At 41.6% G+C, this 24,459-nt stretch overlaps 1 protein-coding gene across 1 annotated transcript in view; it reads left to right on the top strand.

Annotated features, from left to right (window-relative positions):
- Window positions 1–12,873, top strand: part of DNAJC7 (DnaJ heat shock protein family (Hsp40) member C7) — a 57,209-nt gene extending 44,336 nt beyond the window's left edge. The window contains exons 10-14 of the mRNA XM_033918463.1: window positions 308–381; window positions 5,599–5,745; window positions 9,167–9,319; window positions 10,718–10,780; window positions 11,862–12,873. Of these exons, the coding sequence (XP_033774354.1) occupies window positions 308–381; window positions 5,599–5,745; window positions 9,167–9,319; window positions 10,718–10,780; window positions 11,862–11,899 (475 nt within the window). The 3' untranslated portion in view covers window positions 11,900–12,873. The remainder of the gene's footprint in view (window positions 1–307; window positions 382–5,598; window positions 5,746–9,166; window positions 9,320–10,717; window positions 10,781–11,861) is intronic.
- Window positions 12,874–24,459: the final 11,586 nt, after the last annotated feature.

The following is a 24,459-nucleotide window of genomic DNA, read 5'->3' as shown; positions in this document are numbered from 1 at the left end:
TGTTGAAGATAAGTACTTATGACCTCACTGATGAATGCACGCTGAGTTAAGTGTGGTTTTTATGTCGCTTGAAGGCTATGACTGTATTTGAATGGGCTTTCTGAAGGAGGTTTTTTTTTCTGATTACAGATATTATGAAGATTGTTTAGCAAATGCCATGATTTGGTTTTAACTTTTTTTCTCTTTTACATATAGGAGCAGATAAGTATTTAAGATTATTTAAGTATGAGAACTACTGTGGAATAACGTTTGCATTTTGGTGGATGTAATATTGAAAGTTAAAGCCTGACTATCATTCTCCCAACAGTTACATGGACACAGAACAGTTTGAAGAAGCTGTGCGGGATTATGAGAAAGTTTACCAGACGGAAAAAACAAAAGGTAAAGCAATAAGAGCCCCTTACTTAGTCTTAAGATGCCTTTTGAAACATCAAAATTTCTTCACAATCAATTATATATAGCCATCCAAACGTTCTTAAGTAGAAAGTAGTTTTGCTTGCAAAATATAACCATAGTGATGGTTATGAAACCTTATCTTGCATTCTTTTTCTTAAAAAAAAGATGCACTTACAATAACAAAGAGAGAAAGCAAAATAGGTCTTACCTCCTAATTTTCTTTCCTTTAATCCTACCAGACCAATTCAGAACTTGTGGATTGTGCTTGTCAGTCAGCTGATGGGGAAAAAAAAGAAACCCTGTATTATCATTGGATAGCAGGCAGATATTCTCACATATGGGTGACGTCACCAACGGAGCCCCGGCACAAACACTTTAAAAGTGCATTGCCACTTTAAGACTTTCAGAAAGTTTGTGATAGCCCACACCGCACATGCGCAAGTGCCTTCCTGCCTGACGTAAGTGCGCAGTTCTTAGTTTTCCGCGGAGCTAAGAAGTTGTGTTCATAGTAACATAGTAGATGACGGCAGATAACGACCCGAATGGTCCATCCAGTCTGCCCAACCTGATTCAATTTTAATTTTTTAATTTTTTCTTCTTAGCTATTTCTGGGCAAGAATCCAAAGCTTTACCCTGTACTGTGCTTGGGTTCCAACTGCCGAAATCTCTATTAAGACTTACTCCAGCCCATCTACACCCTCCCAGCCATTGAAGCCCTCCCCATTAAACGGCCCATCCTCCACCAAACGGCCATATACAGACACAGACCGTGCAAGTCTGCCCAGTACTGGCCTTAGTTCAATATTTAATATTATTTTCTGATTCTAAATCCTCTGTGTTCATCCCACACTTCTTTGAACTCAGTCACAGTTTTACTCTCCACCACCTCCCTCGGGAGCGCATTCCAGGCATCCACTACCCTCTCCATAAAGTAGAATTTCCTAACATTGCCTCTGAATCTACCACCCCTCAACCTCAAATTATGTCCTCTGGTTTTACCATTTTCCTTTCTCTGGAAAAGATTTTGTTCTACGTTAATACCTTTCAAGTATTTGAACATCTGAATCATATCTCCCCTGTCCCTCCTTTCCTCTAGGGTATACATATTCAGGGCTTCCAGTCTCTCCTCATACGTCTTCTGGCGCAAGCCTCCTATCATTTTCGTCGCCCTCCTCTGGACCGCCTCAAGTCTTCTTACGTCCTTCTCCAGATACGGTCTCCAAAACTGAACACAATACTCCAAGTGGGGCCTTACCAATGACCTGTACAGGGGCATCAACACCTTCTTCCTTCTACTGACTACACCTCTCTTTATACAGCCCAGCATCCTTCTGGCAGCAGCCACTGCCTTGTCACACTGTTTTTTCGCCTTTAGATCTTCGGACACTATAACCCCAAGGTCCCTCTCCCCGTCCGTGCATATTAGCTTCTCTCCTCCCAGCATATACGGTTCCTTCCTATTATTAATCCCCAAATGCATTACTCTGCATTTCTTTGCATTGAATTTTAGTTGCAAGGCATTAGACCATTCCTCTAACTTTTGCAGATCCTTTTGTTCACAGCTGTTGTCGCTTTTGCCTTCCCACTCTTGCAAGTTCTTTGACATTGTCTCCAGAAGGCAATAGGAAACCCAGCTTTGGTTCCAGCAATTTCTGGCTTGCAGTGTATGAGACCCAAGCAGTGGTGGATTTAAAAAAATGAGTGATATAATCAGAGGGCTCTTAAGCTCATGCTTTGGGTGGGAGATCTGATGATCAAGGTCCATCCAAAACAGAGGATCTTTTCTAGGAAATTGGTTATTGGGAGAGCTGCTGTAAATAGTGTTACCTGTTCTGAAACCAGATTGTTAAAGAGAGTGCCTCTGTTCCTGTTGGAAAAGAAGAAATAAAAGTTGGTGTTGAGTTTGCAGTTACTGGAGTGATATGACTTTATCGGAGGGGTGAGAGACTGTGTGAATAGTGCTTGAAATGGCCTGCCAGCATAGTGCTGGTCCTGTCTCACAGCCCTACTCTAAAGAAATATTTAATATGCCCCTTTTCCAGTAGCCGGGTAGAAAAGGAGCTTACACTGAAAAATGCCTGATCCAAGGATTTCGGATGAAGGATCTTGTAACTGTACCTTTTAAGTATTTAAACATCTGTATCTTATCTCCCTCTTCTCTAGGGTATACATTTTCGGGTCTTCAAAATCTCTTCTCATAAGTCTTTTGGCACAAGCCCCATACCATTTTTGTTGCCTTTATTTGAACCACCTCAGATTTTCTTAACATCTTAGCAAGATATGGTCACCAACGTTAAGCACAACATTCCAAATGGGGCCTCACCAATGACTTGTACAAGGTCCCTCTCCCCAGCCTATGCTTATCAGCCTCTCACCCCCTAGCAAATACAGCTCTCTTGAGTTTCTACACCCCATGTGCATCACTCTACACATCTTCGCATTAAATTGTAACTGCCAAACATTAGACCATTCTTCTAATCTTTTTTAGATCACTTTTCACATTGCCCAGTCCTTCTGGAGTGTCTACTCTGTTACAAATCTTTGTGATGTCCACAAAAATGTGAACTTTTGAAATGAAGGAATTCTTGTATTATGGCAATAAATGCTGAAGATAGAAGAAAATGCTTTTCATATTTCCTTATTGGTTGATTTAAGCCACTGCAGTTAACTCTTAGGAAGAAGATGCCCTCGGAGCTTGGTCTGGAGTCAGTTATGCCACCTGATCCTGATAGAGAACACCCCAATCACAGGCTGCTGATATTATTATTATTATTATCCAAATGGAAGATTCAAGGCTGATATCTTGGAACATAATGCTGAACTGCAGCATGCTAGGAATTCCAAGAGTAGACTGCACTTGTAACTATAGGAATGTAGCAACCAGTAAGAGAACAGATAATCCAGTAAGAACTTCATGTGAGTCTGAGACCACAAAATTAAATTTATGGACACTACCATTGATTTCAGCACTTAATCTGGCCCCATGATCAAGGCTCCATGTTGCATAGAGGCAAGCAGATGTAGAATTAAATTGGCATACCTCCTGAGCTCAAAGGAAACCTTACAGTGACAAGTGAAGAATCTCTCGCCTAAGAAGTGTAGATAAGAAACTAGCTTGCCCTAGAAGAGTGTAACCATATAGCCAAGAGATTGGAAAAAGTGTAGTATTCGGGCTGCTATCTCTGTTGTGTCTTAAGAGCACTGACTCAAAACAACAAGATGTCCCAAAATGGATGCCCTTTAAATCCTTGTCAGTAATAAATGAAACCAGTAAAACTTTTTCAGAGAATACTTTGGGAGAAAGATGGAATATGCAGATCAAGAAAAGAAATTCAGTGGCTCAACCCCCTCCCCCCCCAAAAAAAAAAAAACTTCTTAAATTACAAGGCTGCTAAAAAATTGTCCTGGCTATATAGCCACTATTACCTATCAAGGTTCTATCTATTACCTATCAAGGGTTGAAGTAATAAAAGTATATTCCAGTTCTCCAGACAATTCTGAAAGCAGTTTTACCTTTTCTCGATTTGAAAAAGATCTGTAGCATAGCATGCATGGCTGCCATGAGGATGGGGACAAAGTGGTCCAAAGCAGAAAGGTGGGCACCTTGCCCATCCCTGAGAGAAGTAAAACCTCAGAGATTCAAGTTATTTGATTGCCTGCTTGACTACCATTCTGAAAGGAATGGTGTTTGTGACTGCAAACTGGAAATGGTGATAATAGCTGTAATGGGACCAGCTTCTTTCTTCACCCTTCATGCAATTTTGTCTTAGAAACTATGAAGCTTGGACTCCTCCGTGATATTCACCAGGTTTCCCAGATCTTCTTTGAAGAGCATTTTGCTTGGTTTCAGTCCATAGTATCCTGATCCTTCCCTGGGAGTTTGTATCCTGTGGATCTGTAGGGATATCTAGATCACTGTGAAAGAGGTGAGCATATGTCAGAAAGTTGCCCAACAAATTACAAGAAAGTTTAAAAAAGGATCAGGTTTTTTTTTTCTATATATTGGCGGGCCAAATTTTTTTTTTATTATTATTTATCAAATTTTACATTTATCAAAATCAAACATTTTGTACAGAAAGATTGTTTGTTTAACATAATATTAAAGAGAAAAAGAAGAAAAAAATACAAGAATAATTTTACTTCAAACAATCTCAAGTCCACATTTTGAACCAAGAATTTTATGAGTGAACATTAAAGAAATTTGTGTTTGGTGTCCATTGCCCTTCAGGATTGGTTACATTGCCTTTCTGTTTTTTGGTGGAGATATTTGCTAGTTGGTCTGGTTGCGGTTGTGGGTTGCACAGGTTCTTGTAGATTGATTTCAGTCCAGTGGTTCTCATACTCTGCTGGTGAAGAGCATAAACCTATGAATCTGGACTGGTCTGTAGGAACTTAATGAAAGGAAATTAGCAGTTAATATGTATTACACAAAAGTAGTAATAAAATCCCAACTTACTTACGCATATTTACTCAGGAAAATTTTATAATCATCTTCTTAACTGTGTCAAACACTATCCTATGTGGTCAAGTAGCTTATAACATTACTCAGTGAAATAATCCAGAAAGGATAAGGGAGAATGACCATGCTGTTTTAGTCATCCTACCCACCTCCCATCTACCAGGATAAGAATACCACCACATCTAATTGTCTAGTGTAGGGTGTCCAACCTGCGGCCCCATGAAGTATTTTGTGCAGCACCGTCTTGCCGGCTCCCTCTTCTGTCTTGCTGCAGTGTTTGTGTGGCCCAAGAAACATTTTTTTGGGCCAATGCGGCCCAGGGAAACCAAAAGGTTGGACACCCCTGGAAGTGGGTTACAGGGTAAAATCCAGTGTTTAAAAAAATGCAATCATTTTGGCAGGTTGAGGGTTCTGTTGCATATAAGAAGAGACTGTGCGTCTTCTTTCCCTTTTTCTCTGTCTGGAGGTGTAGATTTGTCAGTGCCTTCGACAAAGATTTAGTAATGTTGAACTCTAAAAATGAGACAAAACAAAGATGGTCTTTCTCAAGAGGTAAACCAAAACTAGATAAATTTGTCTTACTATTAGAGCAGTTTGTCTCCAAAGTGACCAAGGCTGTGTTGCTCTACTTAATAAGACTGGCATTCAGATTTTGCATAAATGTAGAGAGAGCTAAGAAGGAGCTTTTTCTTTCTGGACCAGAAAATGTTTACCTTAGTAGCTCATTGGTACTTTTTCACCAGAACACAAGCAGCTGCTCAAGAATGCCCAGATGGAGCTTAAGAAAAGCAAAAGGAAAGATTACTACAAAATCCTGGGGGTGGACAAGAATGCCTCGGAAGATGAAATCAAGAAGGCGTACCGGAAGCGTGCTCTGATGCATCACCCAGGTACGGGGTTGGCACACCGCTAGACTATTCCCTTTGAGAGTAAGTGAACCCTTAAGATTTGTCCTAGGACAGTGTTCTTCAACCTTTTTACACCCGTGGACCGGCAGAAATAAAATAATTATTTTGTGGACCGACAAACTACTAGGACTAAAAATCCCGTTTACGCCCCATCTCCGCGAGCTCGGTCCCCGCAAACCATCTGATCCCATCTGCACAAGCTGCAATTATGATTTTATATTGAACATATTTTATTAAAGTATAAAAAGAAACAATATTCTGAACAATTGTGATTTTATAAATACAAATATACAGAGCACGGACCAACAAAACCCCTGTCTCCCCTCCCCTTCACATATATCCCCTCTACTATCAAGAAAACTGAACAAGCCAAGTTATTATAGAATGCTACATAGAAATATCATGCTAACAGAATACTGCAGTCCCCAGTTATGTCTCTAGCAGGATATATATTTCAAATCTGATATATTCTAATGACAAAATAGAAATAAAATTATTTTTTTCTACCTTTTGTTGTCTCTGGTTTCTGCTTTCATCTTCTTTTCACTCTTTTCCTTCCAGCATCTGCCCGTTCCATCCAATGTCTGCCCTCTCCCCCTTCCATATGTATCTGACTTCTTTCTATGCCCCTCTTCCCTGTCCATCCAGCCTGTTCCTCTTCTCTCCTTTTTACATCATTCATTCCAGCTTCACTGCCTTCTTCATTTTTATCTCTCCTACACCAGATCTAGCATCTTTATCCCTCTCTCATTTCTCTGCTGACCCCCTTTCCAGCATCAATGTCTCTCTACTTTCTCATTCCTCTCTCTCCCCTTTCCCTCATCTGATCTCTCCATTCCACCCTAACCCCCTTCCCCTCCTGTAATCTCCCTGCCAGCTGTTTCCTTCCTTTTTTCTTTCTCCCTTCCCTCCTCCCTCTATCCAACATTAACTCTCTTCCCATTCCTTTCCCTCCTCTCCTCCCAGCAGCATCTCTCCTTCTTCTCCCTTCCCTCCTCCCTCTATCCAACATTAACTCTCTTCCCATCCCTTTCCCTCCTCCCCTCCCAGCATCATCTCTCCTTCTAACTCCCTTCAAGTCCAGTAACAGCTCTCCCTTTATCCAGCAGCTTTCCAGCCTCCTACAGTGGCTTCCTCCCCTTCCAGCAACTCTCAGTACTTGCCTGCAGGAAGTTGCCGGTAAATCACTGCCCTGGCAAGTAGGAGAGCTGGTGGGAGGGGAGACAGCCACTGTGAAGGCTCCCCAGGATCTTGCTCGCACACGCTGACCATCTCCCTCCACCTGCACCTGAATCTGTAGCTCGATCGTTCTACTTGCAACTTCCCCGCGGCCCTCTTCAGCAACTCTGCTGGGGCGGCGATCAAGACAAGCTGCCAAGTCCCGCCTATTTTATTTCAACTTCCTATTTCCGAATAGGCGAGACTCACAGAGGGAAGGCCCCGACGTCGGCAGCCTGAGGCTGGGAGGTACCGCAGTCGGCAGGAAATTTAACTGCCTACTTGATCTCGCCGGCCCTGTGTGGGCCGGCAGAAATTTTCTACAGACTAGCACCGGTCTGCGGACCGGCAGTTGAAGAACTGTGTCCTAGGATTTCTAAAATTACTGTGGAGTGCTAGATTTTAGTTTGTTATATAAGCTAGTATCTGATTTTTAATAGATTCTGTGACCGATGTCTTTGGTTGAAGTGAGAGGATAGCACAACTAGGGCTTCTATATGCCTCAACGGGTGTATAGTGACTTCTACTGCAGTGCAGATCAGATGTTAGTTTTTCTTTTTATTCTTTGTTTTTTTGTTAAGGCCATTGAGTCAGTTTCAGCTCATGGTGACCTTCTGAATAGTTGTCCTGAATTGGGCTTGGTCTTCAGACAGGTGGCTAATTGTTTCTTTTTCTATCAGTCTGTTACATTGCTGGTGTTCCTCTTTTGTGTAAGTCTTCAACCTTACCAACTTTGATGTCATTCTTACAGGGTGTTTTAAAAAGCCTATTTCTTAGTAGTTTGAATCTCCAAGTTTTTACTGCGTGCTAGAGCCATTTGAATAGGCCAAGAATCCTTTAAATATACCTGTGTAATTAAGAAAGCTAGGTGAATTTGATTATGTAGCAGGAGAGTTTGCTTTGTTTGTTTAAAGCATTTTTCAGTAAGAACATACACAGTATTTAAAACACACGTACATACACCAATAAAGCAGCAACCAGCGCTTACGCCATTATAGACTCAGTCCCATATTTCATATTGCAAAATAAATGGCTTTTCAATAACTTCTTAAAGGTACGTACATTTCCCTGCTGTCGTATGTACATAGGTACTCGATTCCATTCCTGGGGACCCATGCAAGAAAACATGCTTGTTCTTGACATCTTGACTTTTGACTTTTTTCCTTATCATTAGAACATAATAGTCAGACCAAAAGGTCCATCTAGCAAGGGTGTGTAGTTGGAGTCAGAGTATGAAGCAATTTTGAGTGGAAGCAGTCAGTAAAAATTTAACCAACTCTGATGCTAGCTTCAAAATAAATTTAAAAAACATAAGTATAAAATGATAAACTCGCATCTTTATCCTAGATCTAAAGTACTGATAAAAAGTTATATTTACCAGTACTTTAGATTTAGACCAAAAGATTTAAAGTCTAATAAAATCAGTAGAAATTGGAGCTGGAGTCAGACAGTAGAAAAATAGAGGAGTCTGCTTCGAAGGTTTGGTGCACCAACTCTACAGCTCTGCCATCTAGTCCAGTATCCTGTTTGTAGCAGTGGTATATCCAAGTCACAAGATTCCATTCTACTTATCCCCAAGAATATTCCCCAGGTCTGAGTAATGGTTTATGGACTTTTCCTCCAGGAATTTGTCCAAATCTTTTTTTTTTTTTTTTAAACCCTGATACACTAATTGCTTTTGTCACACATTCCAGCAGTGAAGTCCAGAGCTTAACTATATATTGAGTGAAATGTTTTCTCCTGTTTGTTTTAAATAGGCTACTATGTAATTTCATGAAGGGTACCCTAGTCCAGTGTTTCTGAACTCGGTCCCTTGCCAGTCAGGTTTTCAGGATATATATTATGAATATGCATGAAAGAGATTTGCATATAATGGAGGCAGTGTATGCAGATTTCTTTCATGCATATTCATTGTGGATATCCTGAAATACTCTAGGACCGAGTTGAGAAACAGTGCCCTAGTCTTTTTGTACTTTTAAAAATCGATTCACATGTACCATTCAGGGTTATATAGATCTCTTATATCTCCACTCAGCTGTCTCTTCTCCAAGTCTCATACACTCAGTGTTTTATTGTATTGTAATGCTTGAAAAAGCTTTCCTGCCTGACATACAGGAAGCATTTAGCTAAATACTTTAACAAAGGTGTAACTTTTGTCTGAAATGCGCTTTTTGACTTTTGTCAGATCGACACAGTGCAGCTACAACAGAAATTCAGAAAGAGGAAGAAAAAAAGTTCAAGGAGGTAGGGGAAGCCTTCACCATCCTGTCAGACCCGAAGAAGAAAGCTCGTTATGACAGTGGGCAAGACCTTGATGAGGATGGAATGAATATGGGAGGTAAGCAGGGAACAGTGGCATCTCAGATAATTCCTCCACACTTCATAAGTTCCTGCCTATGATGCTCGGGATGGGTACTCTTTGTTCCTGAGGGACATATCTAGGGGTAGGCATCTTGAGATTGTTCAGTCGTTAACCACATGCTTGGTGGTGAGGGGGCATTTTAAAAAAAAATGCAAACACCAATATTGTCTTAAATGAGGGAAAAATGGGGAGCTTCACTGATTTCAGTTGTCAGTGTATAGTTGTTTAGCCAATACTCTGTTGTTTTCAAACACATTCTCCTAAATAAATAAATCAACATTACAACAGAGCCATAGATTTTTTTAGTGGTGGTTCAGAAGGGGTTAAAGACAACTAGAACTAAAGAAGTAATTACATCAGGAATTAATTGTAGTTTGTCTGCTCCTCAGCATATCTGGAGGTTTGGGCACACTGGCAGAGGACCCAGAGAATGGGAAGGTGGAAAAGAACACATGTTGGGCACAGATTACATTGAATGACCCTAAATATAAAGAATCTCATGCTGTAGAGCTGAGAATAAGCAAAATCCACTGTGGCTCTGGCTTCAGTTTATTTACAGAATTTTACCAGTGCTGTAGCTAGATAGAACATTGTGCCCCCCTCAATATAATCACCATATAATAGTTCTCTTCCCCTCCCTCCATGCAGAATTTCTTCTTCCTTCTACTTCTTCAGGAGACCCTGGGCAGTGGTTTCTACAGTACATGACCTGGAAGTCTTCCCTTTGATTCAAAACATATCAGAGGGAAGGCTTCCAGGTCATCCCGTATGCAGCACGTAGGAACTGCTGCCTTTGGCCTTTTGAAGAGAGCAAGTGCGGTTGTGCTGAATTATTGAAGGACCCCTAGCTTAGACATCCCCCCTCCCAGTTTGGGGGCCCTTGGGATTTCCCACCCATTTCACACATTTACTTCTCAACTAAAGTTGGAAAGGTAGTCAAAAGTGAACACAGTTTACAAGATAATAAAAACCTTGGCTTTTATATTAAAAAGCAGTTTCATAGGCTGGTTAAATTGCTCGTCTGAGGCTATCCATGGATATTCAGAAGCACTTCATCAGTTAGTGCTGCTGAATATCACCACAGACCGCTAAACAACTTTTGTGGATGGTGCGAGGGTGGAGTTGGCACTTATGCAGTTAAGTACCAATATTCAGCACCAACTGCCTAAGTTTAGCATTTAAATTGGACTGATCTTTATGCAGTTCTGTGCTGAATATTGCACTTGAGTGCATATGAGAGCTGGCCGCATAAATCTGGATATTCAGTGCCAGTGGCCTGACATGGCCCATCTAAAAAGTGCTGGCTGAAAGTCGACCCCTTAGTTAACTGCAATAAATTCATTAACAAAGCTCTTTTCCTTCTCTGCCCTGTAGATTTTGATGCCAATAATATCTTCAAGGCGTTCTTTGGTGGTCCAGGTGGTTTCAGCTTTGAAGGTAGGTTCTTAACATTTGCTGTTTACTCTCTGTGAGTAATATAGCCCTCACTGAGGTTCCTATCATGGGGCCTGTAACTTGTCTTCGCTTTGTGTAGGTGTGGCTGTTCTTGGGCAGATCACATAATGGTCTAGTGCAGGGGTAGGCAATTCCGGTCCTCGAGAGCCGGAGCCAGGACAGGTTTTCAGGATATCCACAATGAATATGTATGAGATGGATTTGCATGCATTGCCTCCTTGAGATGCAAATCTCCTTCGTGCATATTTATTGTGGACATCCTGAAAACCTGACCTGGCTCCAGCTCTCGAGGACCAAAATTGCCTATCCCTGGTTTAGTGTATTCTGTTGCTGTAGGTGCAGAGCATCTCCTGACTAATATTCAAGATCTCTAAATTAAGCAGCAGCGTGCTGGTGACTTGATGGGTCGTTACCAGTTTATTTGATTTTCTATTGCTTCTAACTCATCTGGACTATTGTTGCACTGTGTGTGCTCTCGTTCAGTTTAAAGCTTTGCATAGGTTCAGTGAAATCCAAGCACAATATGTGGGTGGGTTGTGTTATCGGTGACGGGACTAAATCGCGCGAGACAATGGCGCGCAGACAACTGAGCGCAAGGTTGACGGCGCGCCGAAGAAAAGCACTATTTTAAAGGGCTCCGACGGGGGGTGTGGGGGGGAACCCCCCCCCCACTTTACTTAACAGACATTGCGCTGGCGTTGTGGGGGGTTTGGGGGGTTGTAACCCCCCACATTATACTTAAAACTGAACTTTTTCCCTAAAAAACAGGCAAAAAGTTCGGTTTCAAGTATAATGAGGGGGGTTACAACCCCCCACAACGCCAGCGTGATGTCTGTTAAGTAAAATAGGGGGGTTCCCCACCAACACCCCCCGTCGGAACCCTTTAAAATAGTGCTTTTCTTCGGCGCGCCATCAACCTTGCGCTCGGTTGTCTGCGCGCCGTTGTCTCGCGCGATTTTGTTTATGAACCGTGTTGTCTCAACTTCTACTTCCCTTTCCCCTTGTTTTATAATTGTGTACCGGTATATAGTATTAATATTGATTGTTAACTTCTTCATTACAGCTTCTGGGCCTGGAAATTTCTTCTTCCAGTTTGGCTAATAAACCTGGAAGTTGCCTGCCCTGTTTTAACTTGGAATATGGACACTTTAAGTCAGAGACTCCTTCTTTATGCCATCATGTCTCACTGTCCTTGGAGCAGTTTCCTAGTCTCAGTTGGATACCTCTCATATTTTGTGTGTGTGAAGCAAAGGAGTCTGCTTTGAAGAGATAGAAAAGTGAAGAAAAGCAAAAGGATAATTAATTTTTTTGTTTTATTAACTTTATTAAAAAGAAACAAAAGGAAAAGAAAAAGGTTTGTACCCTTTTAATCCCTCCTGCCAGCTGCTGAATTGTCTGCTCAAATTGGGGACAAATAGGGTTCAATGATCCAGGTAACAAAAGTGCTAGTTCTCTTTTTTTGGGGGTTTTTTTTTGTCTGTGCTCTCCAAAAGTAAATATTTGTTCTTTACCTGGGAGGGAGGAAGAATAAATGTAAATTTTTTTTAAAAAGAGAGAAATTGTAGGGATATTTTGCATACCCGACCCAGCCACATCCAGTATAAATGTCGGTAACTTTGTGATGGGCACTCCAAACATACTTGTGGGCATTTATCATAAAGTAGCAAACACATAGCCTCTAAAAAGCAGTTAAGGAAAACCAGGAATGTGTTAAGTGGGGCTTGTTGCCCTGTGCAGTTTAGTGTTTAAGGACTGGAAACATGGTTCTTGGGGGTCACTGATGGAATGTTATTATTTAACGTTCCTATGTCATTTACTCAGGCTCTTAAGCAGATTCTCTTCTGAATGGGTATCTTGTGAGTCTGGAGGAGTGATATGCAGGGGTGTTTAAAAAAATATTTGCTGCTCAGTTCCTTGTGTCAGGTTGGAAATAGATGTAGAGGGAGAGAGTGCTAAAGAAAAGCTTAGGGGGTTGCTAGGCTCCTCTCCCCCCCCCCCCACCTTCTTTAGTGCTTAGGGAAAATTTCCCGTACCAAATTTTGTAAACTGCTACTGAACAGCTAAGAAGCTCTTTCCTGATCAAAGACATAAGCTCAGACTGCTTAAGTAAACTTGAATTAAAATCTAGGCCAGCTTAATCTGCTAAACATCAGGAGATGGTGTTCCTTGGTGTACTATGTGCTACGAATGTTCAGGGCTTTCAGCAGGTCCGGATTTTGAGGTAACCACAGTTTGTCAGCGAGTATTCTTCAGAGAGATCTGCACATAGGTGATTTAAGAAACAAAGCAATTTTATGTTCCTGGAAAACCAGACCTATTTGTAGCCATTGATCTAGAGTTAGGAACCCCTTTCACTCCCCATCCAATAGTCAGAAAAAGTTGTTAAATAGAGGTTTACTTCTTACAATGGAACCTGTTGGTTGTGATCAGTTGATCAGAGAAATCCTCATTTGACAGTTGAGTCTCAAATCTGCTATTCTCAGCTTTTGAGAACAAATAAGTGTCTTTCTCCTGTTTAACAAAAAATAAAAATAAAAACAAGGTTTCTTGGGTAGTAAAGGTTTGCTCCAGTGGTTGCATTGCCCCCTACTGAAATATCTATGTCTATTCTTTCTGAAGAACTCTTTGATAAAGTAGTATGAGTGCTTTGAACCCAGATGTGGGTCCTGTCCCCACATCCTATCGTTTTATCGCGGGATCTGAAAATAAACAAGAATAGAAGCTGTCTGTAGATGGCATAGAGGCTGCTTGGAAGTGATGCACCAGTGATAAATGCAATCCTAGTTTCTGGATAAAGCTTTGGGATAACTTTTTGATCTCATGAAAGGGCAGTTTATTGAGTTTAGACAATTTCCTGGAGGAGAAGTCCATAGTCTGTTATTGAGAAAGACATGGGGGAAGCTACTGCTTGCCCTGGATCGGTAGCATGAAATGTTGCTACTCCTTGGGATTGGCCACTGAGAATGGGCTACTGGGCTTGATGGACCATTGATCTGACCCAGTAAGGCTGCTATTTTGTTAGGGTGGCAGCACAAAGGAAGAAGAATCCTGAAAGATGGAAAGCCTCTGTCAATTTGTGCACTCATACTAAGGATCTTCAGAAAGACTCATGTGGAGTATAGCCTAGAGTAATGGTAGACTGTAAAACTGGATTGGAGAAAGATGTCTGTGCTTACTATCTGACTCTACAAACCTAAAGTCATTTCCAAGTTCACTTTCTCTGTCAGAGCTTTCGGGATGTGTAGTCTTTAAAGAAAAATAATCATCCTAGAATGCCTTGCGAGGAGCTTTTAAAACATACTGGAAAATTTTTCAGAATTTTCCTGGGATTATATGACTCCTTTGAGTACCTTGTAGGACTTTGCTCTTCCAGACACTTGCCCGTGAGGGTGGTTTATGGTATCTGAAGGGAAAATGACCAAAAGAAGACAAACTTTGGTCTTAAAACTATTCCCTGCTCAGTAAGGTTGTAGAGCAGAACCAGCTCACCGGTTAATTAGTCTAAGCCAGGCAAGGAAATTCTTTTGACTTTACTTTATTAATGGCGTTTGTATATCGGCTGGGCTGTGTCTGCCTTCGGTGATGTGATCTGTATGACTTGTAAGTTAGCAGGGAGCCGTAAGACCTTGGGAAGAGTTAGTGTATTTGGTTTATGAAGCACTGGTGCAAGACTGAGCTCTAAGTGCATCTAAAATCTTCATAATGCAGTGGGTGTAGAACAAAATTGAGCTTTAAGTTTAGACACCCAAAATTTATAATAAACAAGTTAGTGAGCTGTTGTAAGGAAGGTATATTTCAGTTTTTCCTCATTTTGTGTGTATGCTCCAATTCACCACGCATTCTTGCCAAATCAGATAGCCCATTTTCCCCTGGCCTATCAGTCAGAAGGGCCCTGGGATATAATCAGCTAAAATTTGGGCAGGAGTAGTAGTGACCCACCTGTTTGGCAACTGTCCTGCTATCCACAGAAAGGGCCTCCGATTATGTATGCACATACAGGCAAACACACAGCAACAACAGATAGAGGCACCTACTTGGAGATAGGAGCTTACTTTATTTTGTAGGATACTAGCTTAACTGGGTAGATACATGTGTATGTGTTCAGACATGAGCTCTTAAAACTCCAGTATAAATGCTTGCCTAGTTTCCAGAGATAGAAACATAATTTATAGAATACTCTGTCCTGCTTATAAATGTGCACCTCTCCCACACTTTGTCCACATGTACACCCACCTGCAAACTGCGCCCTGTCGGAGTAGCATAGTAAGGTGAGACAAGCCGCCATGGGCACCATCTCAGCAGGGGTGCCATCCAGCAGCTGGGAACCCTAAGCTACACTAGCTGAAAACTCCAAGGATCTTCCCCCCCTCATGATGGGTCTTTTAAATGCACTCCCCACCCCTTTTTAAATCTTATTCTTCACAGGCAGCAAACAGGGATCCTACCTGCTGCTGCTGCTGGCCCTAAACCCTCCCTCTGACATAACTTCATCTTCACAGGATAGGAAGCTACATCAGAGGGAAAACTCAAACTTGTGCAAGCAGGCAGATAGGAATCCCTGCTCACTGCTGGTGAAGAATATGATTTAAAATACTGTATTTAAGAGACCCCCCCCCCCAGTCGCTAGGAGGTAGGGGGGATGCCAGGCCCATCTTACCATGCTACTGGCACTTACACACCTATTTGGAGCTTAAATGTTGGTGCTGTCATTAAAGAATTACCCTCTACTTGCTATGCACTGTTGAAGCATCCCTGAAAATAAGCAGCCTACGCTTCCTCACTCTGGTCAGCAGGAAGCATTTCAGTCTTCCCCAGATCCTACAACCTTCTAATTAAATTATCTATCTTATATGACCCTGATACAATGTCCAGATCTCCCCCAAAGTAACCCACTCTACTTTGTAACTCTCCTGGAAATGTCCAGATAACCTCTTGTGTAATCTGCTTTGAACCGTAAGGTAATGGCGGAATAAAAGTCACTAATGTAATGTAATAATATGGATTTGACCCAGAGGCACAAAGTGAAAGGCATCTCAGGTGTAATATTGTTCCTTCAGAAAAGTAGGTGCTGCTTTGGTAGGAGTGTGTCCAGATAATCTCTTGTGTAATCCACCTTGAACCGTAAGGTAATGGCAGAATAAAAGTCACTAATGTAATTTAATAATATGGATTTGACCCAGATACACAAAGTGAAAGGCATCTCAGGTGTAATGTTCCTTCAGAAAAGTAGGTACTGCTTTGGTAGGAGTGTGAAGAACAAGCATCCCCTCCATCATCAGAATGCTTTATTTGCATGGTCTTGCCCAATTCCTATAAGCAAAGAGCACCTCTAAAGATGGCTGTGCCAAGCTCTCTCCTCTTCCTTGTTTCAAGAACCAAGCGGTGCCATGCCTTTCCCTTTTTCTAGGTGTCTGCGCATGCTTTCTATTCTGTCATGCCTTGACTTTACTGTGTGGACATTGTTTAATATCCAAATAGTTTTCCAAGGCAGGACACAGTGAAACCTCTATGACGGAAGCGCCTTTGGAGAACGGGTAGTTAACGTTTCAGACAGCTTGCATTGGCTCACAGATACTGTGAAAATTTCAATACTCTTGCTGGACTCTTACTGAAAATGTTTACAGTTGGTAATTACATGGATTTAATTAAGAGTCAGGAGCTGTAGAGCAAAAGTATGTTTGTTTTTTTTCTGCTGACTTACTGGTGCACATGGTTCAGTTAAGTGTTTTTTTGGGGGGGTTGGGGTGAGGGGTAAGTACCCTCTGATTAATATCTAGTGTTAATATATCATGCAAACTGTAATTATATATTAGGGAGCAGAGGGTAAAAAGGAAAGGAGTTTATATGTTCTTAAGAAATGCTTACGCAAACTGTACACAATTGCATGGTTTAATGTGGTTGAAGACAGAGGTGTGTGCCAACTTATTAAAAATTTTAAACAAATCAAACATTTGTATATGATGTATATAGAAATTATTAATGTAGTGAGGAACATTTACTGCATCAGCTATAAAATTTCTGGGAGCTTCTGTAAAGTTTTCATGGCCTGCTATGGTGAGTTGCAAAACTGCATTTAACACATGCCCTTATCCCTGTATTAAATTAACAGCTGAACAGAGAAAATGCAGAAAGACAAATTCTAATGCCAAATTGAGACATGATCAGTAGGATTGATGGCTTTCTTTTATTTCGGTTTTTTTTTAGTATATATGGGTATTACTTCTAGGATTGTGTTTTGGTTGTTTTTGGTCAGTTTTAACATTTTATCCCTTCAGGTACTGCTTGGAGGAGATGGATTGGTTGTATCTTGTTCCTTGCTTTGACAGCCTTGAAAGCACAGTCCAACCAGGGTTTAACCATTCTGGAGACTAGGTGATCATCTTGGGCAGCAACAGTAGCTTCAGGGCTTGAGCAGCTGCAGTCAAAACAAAACAGGTTGTGATAGCCCAATTCAAGGCACCATCCGTGCATGGTCTTGCCAGCTTCCCTGTGTGCAATTTTCACATAGTCTACCTGGGTAAATATGACTTTTGGAAATCGCACTCATTATGTGTACACTACTAATGTAATCACAATGAAGAGCAAAGCTATATAATACACTCATTTATAGTGTTATTAAACAACCAAGGAAAAAGGACCTCAGACACCCAGAATCTCAGCTATATGTCTGCGTCTTTACTGGAGTACTGTATTTATTTTATATACCATTCTCCCAGGAGAGTTCAGAACAGTCTGTCCTGGAGGGCTCATAGTCTAATGTACTTGGGGCATTGGGGGGATTAAGTGACTTGCCCAGGGTCACAAGGAGCTTGAACCACTTCGCCACACTCTTGTTATAAAAAATATTATTGATTGTGCAAAAATATTAGTCTGCATCTTGTCTTCTCTATAGGAATAGGTAAAAACTTTGAAACGCTTAAATTTTGCCCAACAGCAACTGTTTTGCTTTCTGGGTTTCCGCAGGGGTATCAAATGCCTCTATCCAAATAACAGATGCAAAATGTTCTATTCCAAAACATATTCAAATTGGTACTCCATCTTCAGAAATGACATTCAGCCGCAAATGTATAGTTGAGCGTGTATTCATTATATAGCCTTGCTCCTCATTGTGATTATGTGAATTGATTGAGCAGAAACGTGGGTCTCTACTTTGAATTTGGAATTATACTACCTATGTAAAAGATATTAATGCATAATTGAATATGGTTAAGTTTGTTGTGGGAAGGGGTGCATTTGCAGTGATAGTGGTTGCTTAGTGTTGACTTTTGGGGTTTTATTGGTGGTGGGGAGATGACAAAGGGCGTACAAGATAATTGAAGGGGTCACAAAGCTTACAGTTTTCCTAGGTTACCTAGCATATATGCTCGAATATAAGGAGGAAAAAAGGTTGACTCAAATATAAGACGGGGGAGGGGGGGTTAATATTCATGTTCCCTGCCAAGATCTGTGCCCTGCCCCCCTCACCTGCCAGGCTCTACACCCTGTACCCCCTCTTTCCTGATGTACTGCAGGCCTCTACCAGGCCTGCTTAATGACCTGGAACAGGAGGGATCCCTCCTGTCCCAGCCGACTCAATTTTTTTTTTTTTGCCTCACTCCTGCCTCCCCCCACATACCTTTATGAATCCCTGGTGGACCAGCGGTGGACCAGGCAGGAGCAAACTATCGCTCCTGTCCAGCGCTGAGCCGCTTGCTGAATGGCTGCTGCGAGTTCTCATGCCCGGTACACCACTGGGCCATGAGAACTTGAGGCGGCCGTTCAGGGATGGGTTCGGCGCAGGGCATGAGCGCAAAAAGCTCGCTCATGCCTGCCTGGTACACCGCTGGACCACCAGGGGAAAGGTATGCGGGGGACAGGCGAGAGGGAGGTAAAAATATTTAGCAGAGTCGGCCGGGACAGAAGATGGGAGGGATCTCTCTTGTCTTGGCCCACCCCACCAGACCATACAGCAGGCCCGGCAGAGGCCTGCAACAAGTCCAGGAGGGTGCAGGTGGATGATGACCCGAATATAAGCTGAAGCCTGCATTTTTGGGCGCAAAAATCTGTTTATATTTGAAGATATACGGTAATACCCCTGCACTGATCCTGCCAGCCCCTGTAGCCTAGTTTTCACACTGGTGCAAGAGACTTTTGATTAAACTATAACTGGGATTAATGTAAGCTTTTGTGCGCTTATTTATTTCCTTTTGTTCTCTGATTTCTGTCCATGTTCAGCCCTAAGAAGAAAAAGTGTGAGTTAATAAAATCTGTTTTAAGTGTTTTCTTACAGCTCAAGCTTAGGACCTTCTGCAGTAGAAATACTGAAATCTTGCCTTTTAAGATGCACAGTGACAGACATTGTCTATATTTCTAAAGGTTTCTTTTTTTAAAAGCTGCATTTTTAGTTTACAAGCCAGTAGTTCTCAAAGATATGCACCACGCGGGTGATGTTTGGAATAGTTGCTGGTAATGCATGAATGTTAGAGTAGATGTGTAGGAATTGGGTGGGTGGGTGAATGGGCTGTGTTGATTGAATCTGGACTGCAATTATAATCCTTGTGAGCTCATTTGGTTTGGCTGTAGCAGACAAGGTTGCATCAGTTACCATAACACTGTACCAACCTTTAAGTATAAGATCATTACTGAAAAATTCAGCTACTGCCTACAGGATAAAAAGGGCCTTTTTTGTATTGTTAAACAGAGACTGTACAGAATAGAAAAAGCAGCTGCTGGGGACTTTAGAGAGTCCCACAGCCCCGTACAGAGAGGGGGACAAGCTCTGTTCACAACCTCAGGACAATGCAGCTGTTCTTCCTAGCTGTGCCATGCTTCTGTAAAATTACAAGGAAACAACCCTCCCTTTTCCCCCTGCCGTTCTTCAAGTTTGCTGATCTTGGCCAAGCAACTGCCCTTACAGTGGTATCTTCCAAATTAACCCATTTGAAGAATACAAAATGCTGGTAATTACTGAGACCCATATACTGTGTTCCACTAGTGTAGAAAGGTTCTAAATCCCACAGAAACTGAGACCACTTTCTAGACTAAGATTTAGTTAGGTAAAAGCTTTCCAGGTCAGGTGACCACTTTGGTAGATGCATCTTTTATCTGTTTTGGTTGGAAAAATTTATGCCTCTGATTTTTCTATCCTGCTTCTTAAGGATTAGCTGCCCATTTGTTTTCTTAGATCATAAACTCTAGCTACAGCCTGTACAATAATTTTTCCATTACTGATTCACATGGCTGCTCTTCTAGAAGAGTAGAGATCCTGTTTCCGGCTGCATTAATTCATGCTGTCATCCCCATCCTTGTGAGTTATGTCTACTTTTCATCTTAACACATAATTGTGTTCCCTCAAAAAAAAAAATTCCTAGTGTGGCTAACAGAATCAATATTAAATATACAGTTAGTATGTACCAGTGTTAGCCTTCTGTGTGCAAGTGTCAGGATGGAGGTAGCAGGAGTCTCGTATATATAGTACCTGAAAGACCGAGCTTCACGCGAGGAAAGTGGGAGAGTTTTATGATGATTATATTAGTTATGTCATTGTTTGAATGAGGCTTTGGCGGTATACAAATACCAATTGTATTGTATTATGAGGTGGTTGTTTGGGTTGTCTTGTGTAACTATTCGACTGTGGTGTTGTAATTTTCAATGTTGTTGGGGTAACTACCAGTGGTTTTTTTAAGGTTGGCCTGCAGAGGGAGGTGGGTGCAGTAGCTACAGACACAGTCTTCCTTTTACTTCAGCTCTGTTTCTCCCTTTTACAACTCAATATGTTTTCCCTTAGCCTTTCTTACCCTCTCAACCCCATACCTACACTGCAGCTTGTATTGTCTGCTGTTAGTCCATTGGCTGGCTAAGTTTCTTTACAAATGTCTGTCTAATGAACTGCAGATGGAGATGCGAACAGTAGCTACAGCGACACTGCCTTAGCAACCTTCAGTCCTGATTTTCACTGCAGCCTATTGGCTGGTTAAGCTTCTGACTTATAGTTCGCCAAAGCCCTTCCGAGTTCATGGCAGATAACAAAATATTTCTATTACTGGGAACAAACCTAGGTAAACATGCATTGTATGTTTTAATGATTTTGGATGTTTTTATTGTAAGTCGCTTAGGTTTTAGGCATGCTCCCGTTTTCCATGCACTGTAGGTCCCCACAGGTAGGAGTGCGCATGCGCGGCTTAGGGTTTTATTGGCTTCAGGCGGCGCGGAGGATGTCGGCAGAGGGCAGAAAGCACATGATGAACTGGGGCAGGGCCTAAGGCCCGCAGTTCGTTAGAGGAGCAAGAGGGAATGAGCACCCCTCCTGCTCCCAACTTTTAGAGGGGAGGGGAAGTGGGGGTCCATGTCCAGTGGCAGGAGGGAGTGGGCATCCCTCCTGTGTTGTTTTTATTTATTTTTTTTTTTTGGGGGGGGGGGAGGAAAGGAGTTGGCCCGATGGCAGGAGGAAAGGAGGAAGTCAGCATCCCTCCTGCCATATTTTAGAGCGCTGTGGGGGGGAGCGCTGATGGTAGGAGGGAGTCAGCATTCCTTCTGCCATTTTTTGGGGTTCAGGGAGGGGGGAAGGGAGGGAGCGCGTTGTCAGGGGAGGCTTTTTTTTGGAAGGGAGGCCTACTGCTGGACGGGGGAGCAGGAAAGAGGTGCTGATGGACAGGGGAAGAGACGGGGGGAGAAAAAGGAAGGGAGGCTTACTTCTGGACAGGAGGACAGAAAAGAGGTGCTGCTGGACAGGGGGGAGATTAAAAATAAGGGAGAAGGGCTGCTGCTGGATAAGGGGAGCAGTGAAGGGGTGGTGGTGGACACAGGAAAGGTAAAAGGAAGGGAGAATGGATGGACAGCCGAGGAAAAAAAGAGACAGAAATACAGAAAGCGGCTAAGGAGAGAGAGAGAAAGAGAAAGAAATAAAGACAGACACACACATATATATTCTAGCACCCGTTAATGTAACGGGCTATAAGACTAGTGTTTTTAATAAATCAAATAATGGAATGACAAATCAAATAGATATCTCTAGGCTAGCTAATTGATTAGTATATAAAACCATCAAATTCAATGTCACATACTAATCACAAAAATGATTCCAACTTATATCTGATGTTCATACTCAATTACTAAAGTATTAGAGATGTATCTTCAGATGGCTAGCAGAGTGTATAACTATAAAAGTGCAGTGCAAATCCTCATTATATATTACCATCTTCAAAAAACGCACACTTCTTCAAAACTTATAATGGTATTCAAACAAAAATTGGAACTTATCTTGAATATAGAAAATGGGCTTATTTATCACCTCTTTCACAGGGTTAATACATTCTGCCAGACATCTCTAATACATTAGTAAATGAGTACAAATGTCAGATATAAGTTGAAATCATTTTTGTGATTAGTATTTGAAATATTCAAATAGAACATTAACAGTAGAAGATAAATTTCAAGATAAAATTTTTTTAACATCTTTAAAAGTAGGGAGATCATTCCAAATTAATGGGCTTTAGGGGGAGGCAGGAGCAGTAGCTACAGACACAGTGCTTTAACAACCTTCAGTCCTACTTTTCCCTGAATGTGTCTGTTATTCATATATTTTCCTCACAACCCCTTATCTACACTAGCTCTTCTGTGTTGTCTTAGTCTGTATACTGCCTTGGCCTATTGGCTTAGAAGTAGGTGACCAATGGGCTTCAGGGGGAGGTGAGAGCAGTATCTACAAAGAGACTACCCTAAGGATTTTGATGAAATGTACTGTGTTTGATCCCCTCAATGCCTTTTGCCAAACTCCAGACCTAGCTAAATTGCTTTTTGCACCTGAAAATCATAGATTCATCCCATTTCATCAAAATCCTTAGGGCTGTTTTCAACATCTAATTCAGAGACATTGCCCTGTTTAGATAGATAGATAAATAAAGAGACATGCTGATTACAAATGTAAATTATTACAATGGTATATAACCTGCCTAATTGCTGTTCTTGTGCTTGTCTTAAACATAGGCAGAAGACAACAGGATAGTCCTCCACCCTTCTTAGCAAGATACAGAGAAACAGCAGAGTTGTCAAGAAACAAAACAATGAAAACCAATGGTGCACCAACACATTTAATAAAATATCTTCACTTAAGAACGTAATAGCCTTACTGGGTTAGACCAATGATCCATCAATCCCAGTAGCCTGTTCTCACGGTGGCCAATCCAAGTCACTAGTACCTGGCCAAAACCCATGGAGTAGCAATATTCCATGCTACCGATAGAGGGCAAGCAGTAGCTTCCCCCATGTCTTTTTCAATAACTGACTAGGGACTTTTCCTCCAGGAACTTGTCCAAACCTTTCTTAAAACCAGCTATGCTATCCGCTCTTACCACATCCTCTGGCAACGCATTCCACAGCTTAACTATACTCTGTTTGGGCTATATTGCCTGCATCAGGACTCTATAACAATCGAAGAATAAAAGTCTTGAACACATAAATAAAAATGGCAATAATGAGTATAAATCAAAATCCAACCATTTCTTTTCGACTCTGCTGTTTCTCTGTGTCTTAATGGGAAGCATATAGAATACTGTTACATGTGTTCCAGGTGTTTAGGAGCACATATCTGTGTGCTCTATAGGTGCACAGTTGTACTTTGCCCTGCAATGTGCAATGCCCCGCCTTGCCCTTACACAGCATAAGAATACCCATACTAGGACAGACCAACGGTCCATCTAAGCTAGTATACTGCTTCTAGTAGTGGTCAGTCCAGGTCACAAGTTCCTGACAGAAACCCAACTAGTAGTAACATTCCACGCAACCAATTCCTGGGCAAGCAGTGGCTTCCCCCGTGTCTGTCTCAATAGCAGACTATGTATTTTTCCCCCAGGAACTCATCCAACCCATTTTTAAACCCAGCTACACTAACCACATCTTCTGGCAACTAGTTCCAAATACCATAATAGTTCTCGTTATGTTTAAAACAGCCAAACCCTTTAGTGCGATTGATTTATTTAAACAGGTTTTCTTTCAGTTCACAGAACAAAAAGTACCTTGCATTAGACATTTTTAAAGCTGCTTACAAACAGTCATTAATCAAAGGCATGTTTTACTTTTTACATATGATATAAGAAGCACAGCTGACGGGTGTTGTAGGATGCTATTATCATGAGAAAGCAGTGGCTGACATTGGTTGCAGTATTCAGCTTGAATACACTGAAACTTACATTGGCTTTGGTAAGTGTGGATCTTGTATAACTGTGTTACCGAACTTGTTTAGGAAGTTAGTGTTACCAGTACTTGGACAGACTAAATCAAACACTCTTAAATTAATTATTTTCTGTTAATCACTGAATGGTCTGATTGTGAAATAAGTGGTTGGGGCAGAATATTAATTTGCCACCCAGGTTACTGACTGGTGGCTTCTTTTAAGTCCTTATATTATATAGAAGCCTTTTCCAAAGGATACCTTGGTGGTAAGGTCTTGTCTTTCAGTAAGACATCTGTTAGCAGTTGGCTTATTATTCAAATTTGCATTAGTTGTCAGATCTCCCCCTCTCTTGCTTTAACTAAATCAGAACGTGCCTGTGAGTGCCAGCACCCTTTAACAGAGCAGTTTTCATCTGTAGCTTCCCCTAGGGTTAACTAAACAAAAAACACAAGTGATCTGCAACTGTCCTCGGCCTGTGCCAGTTGTTGGGGATACAAGACACTCTGTAGAA

The sequence above is a fragment of the Geotrypetes seraphini genome, chromosome 13 (genome assembly GCF_902459505.1).
Source record: "Geotrypetes seraphini chromosome 13, aGeoSer1.1, whole genome shotgun sequence".
NCBI classification, from domain to species: Eukaryota; Metazoa; Chordata; class Amphibia; order Gymnophiona; family Dermophiidae; genus Geotrypetes; species Geotrypetes seraphini.
This window is presented reverse-complemented; position numbering and strand designations above follow the sequence as displayed.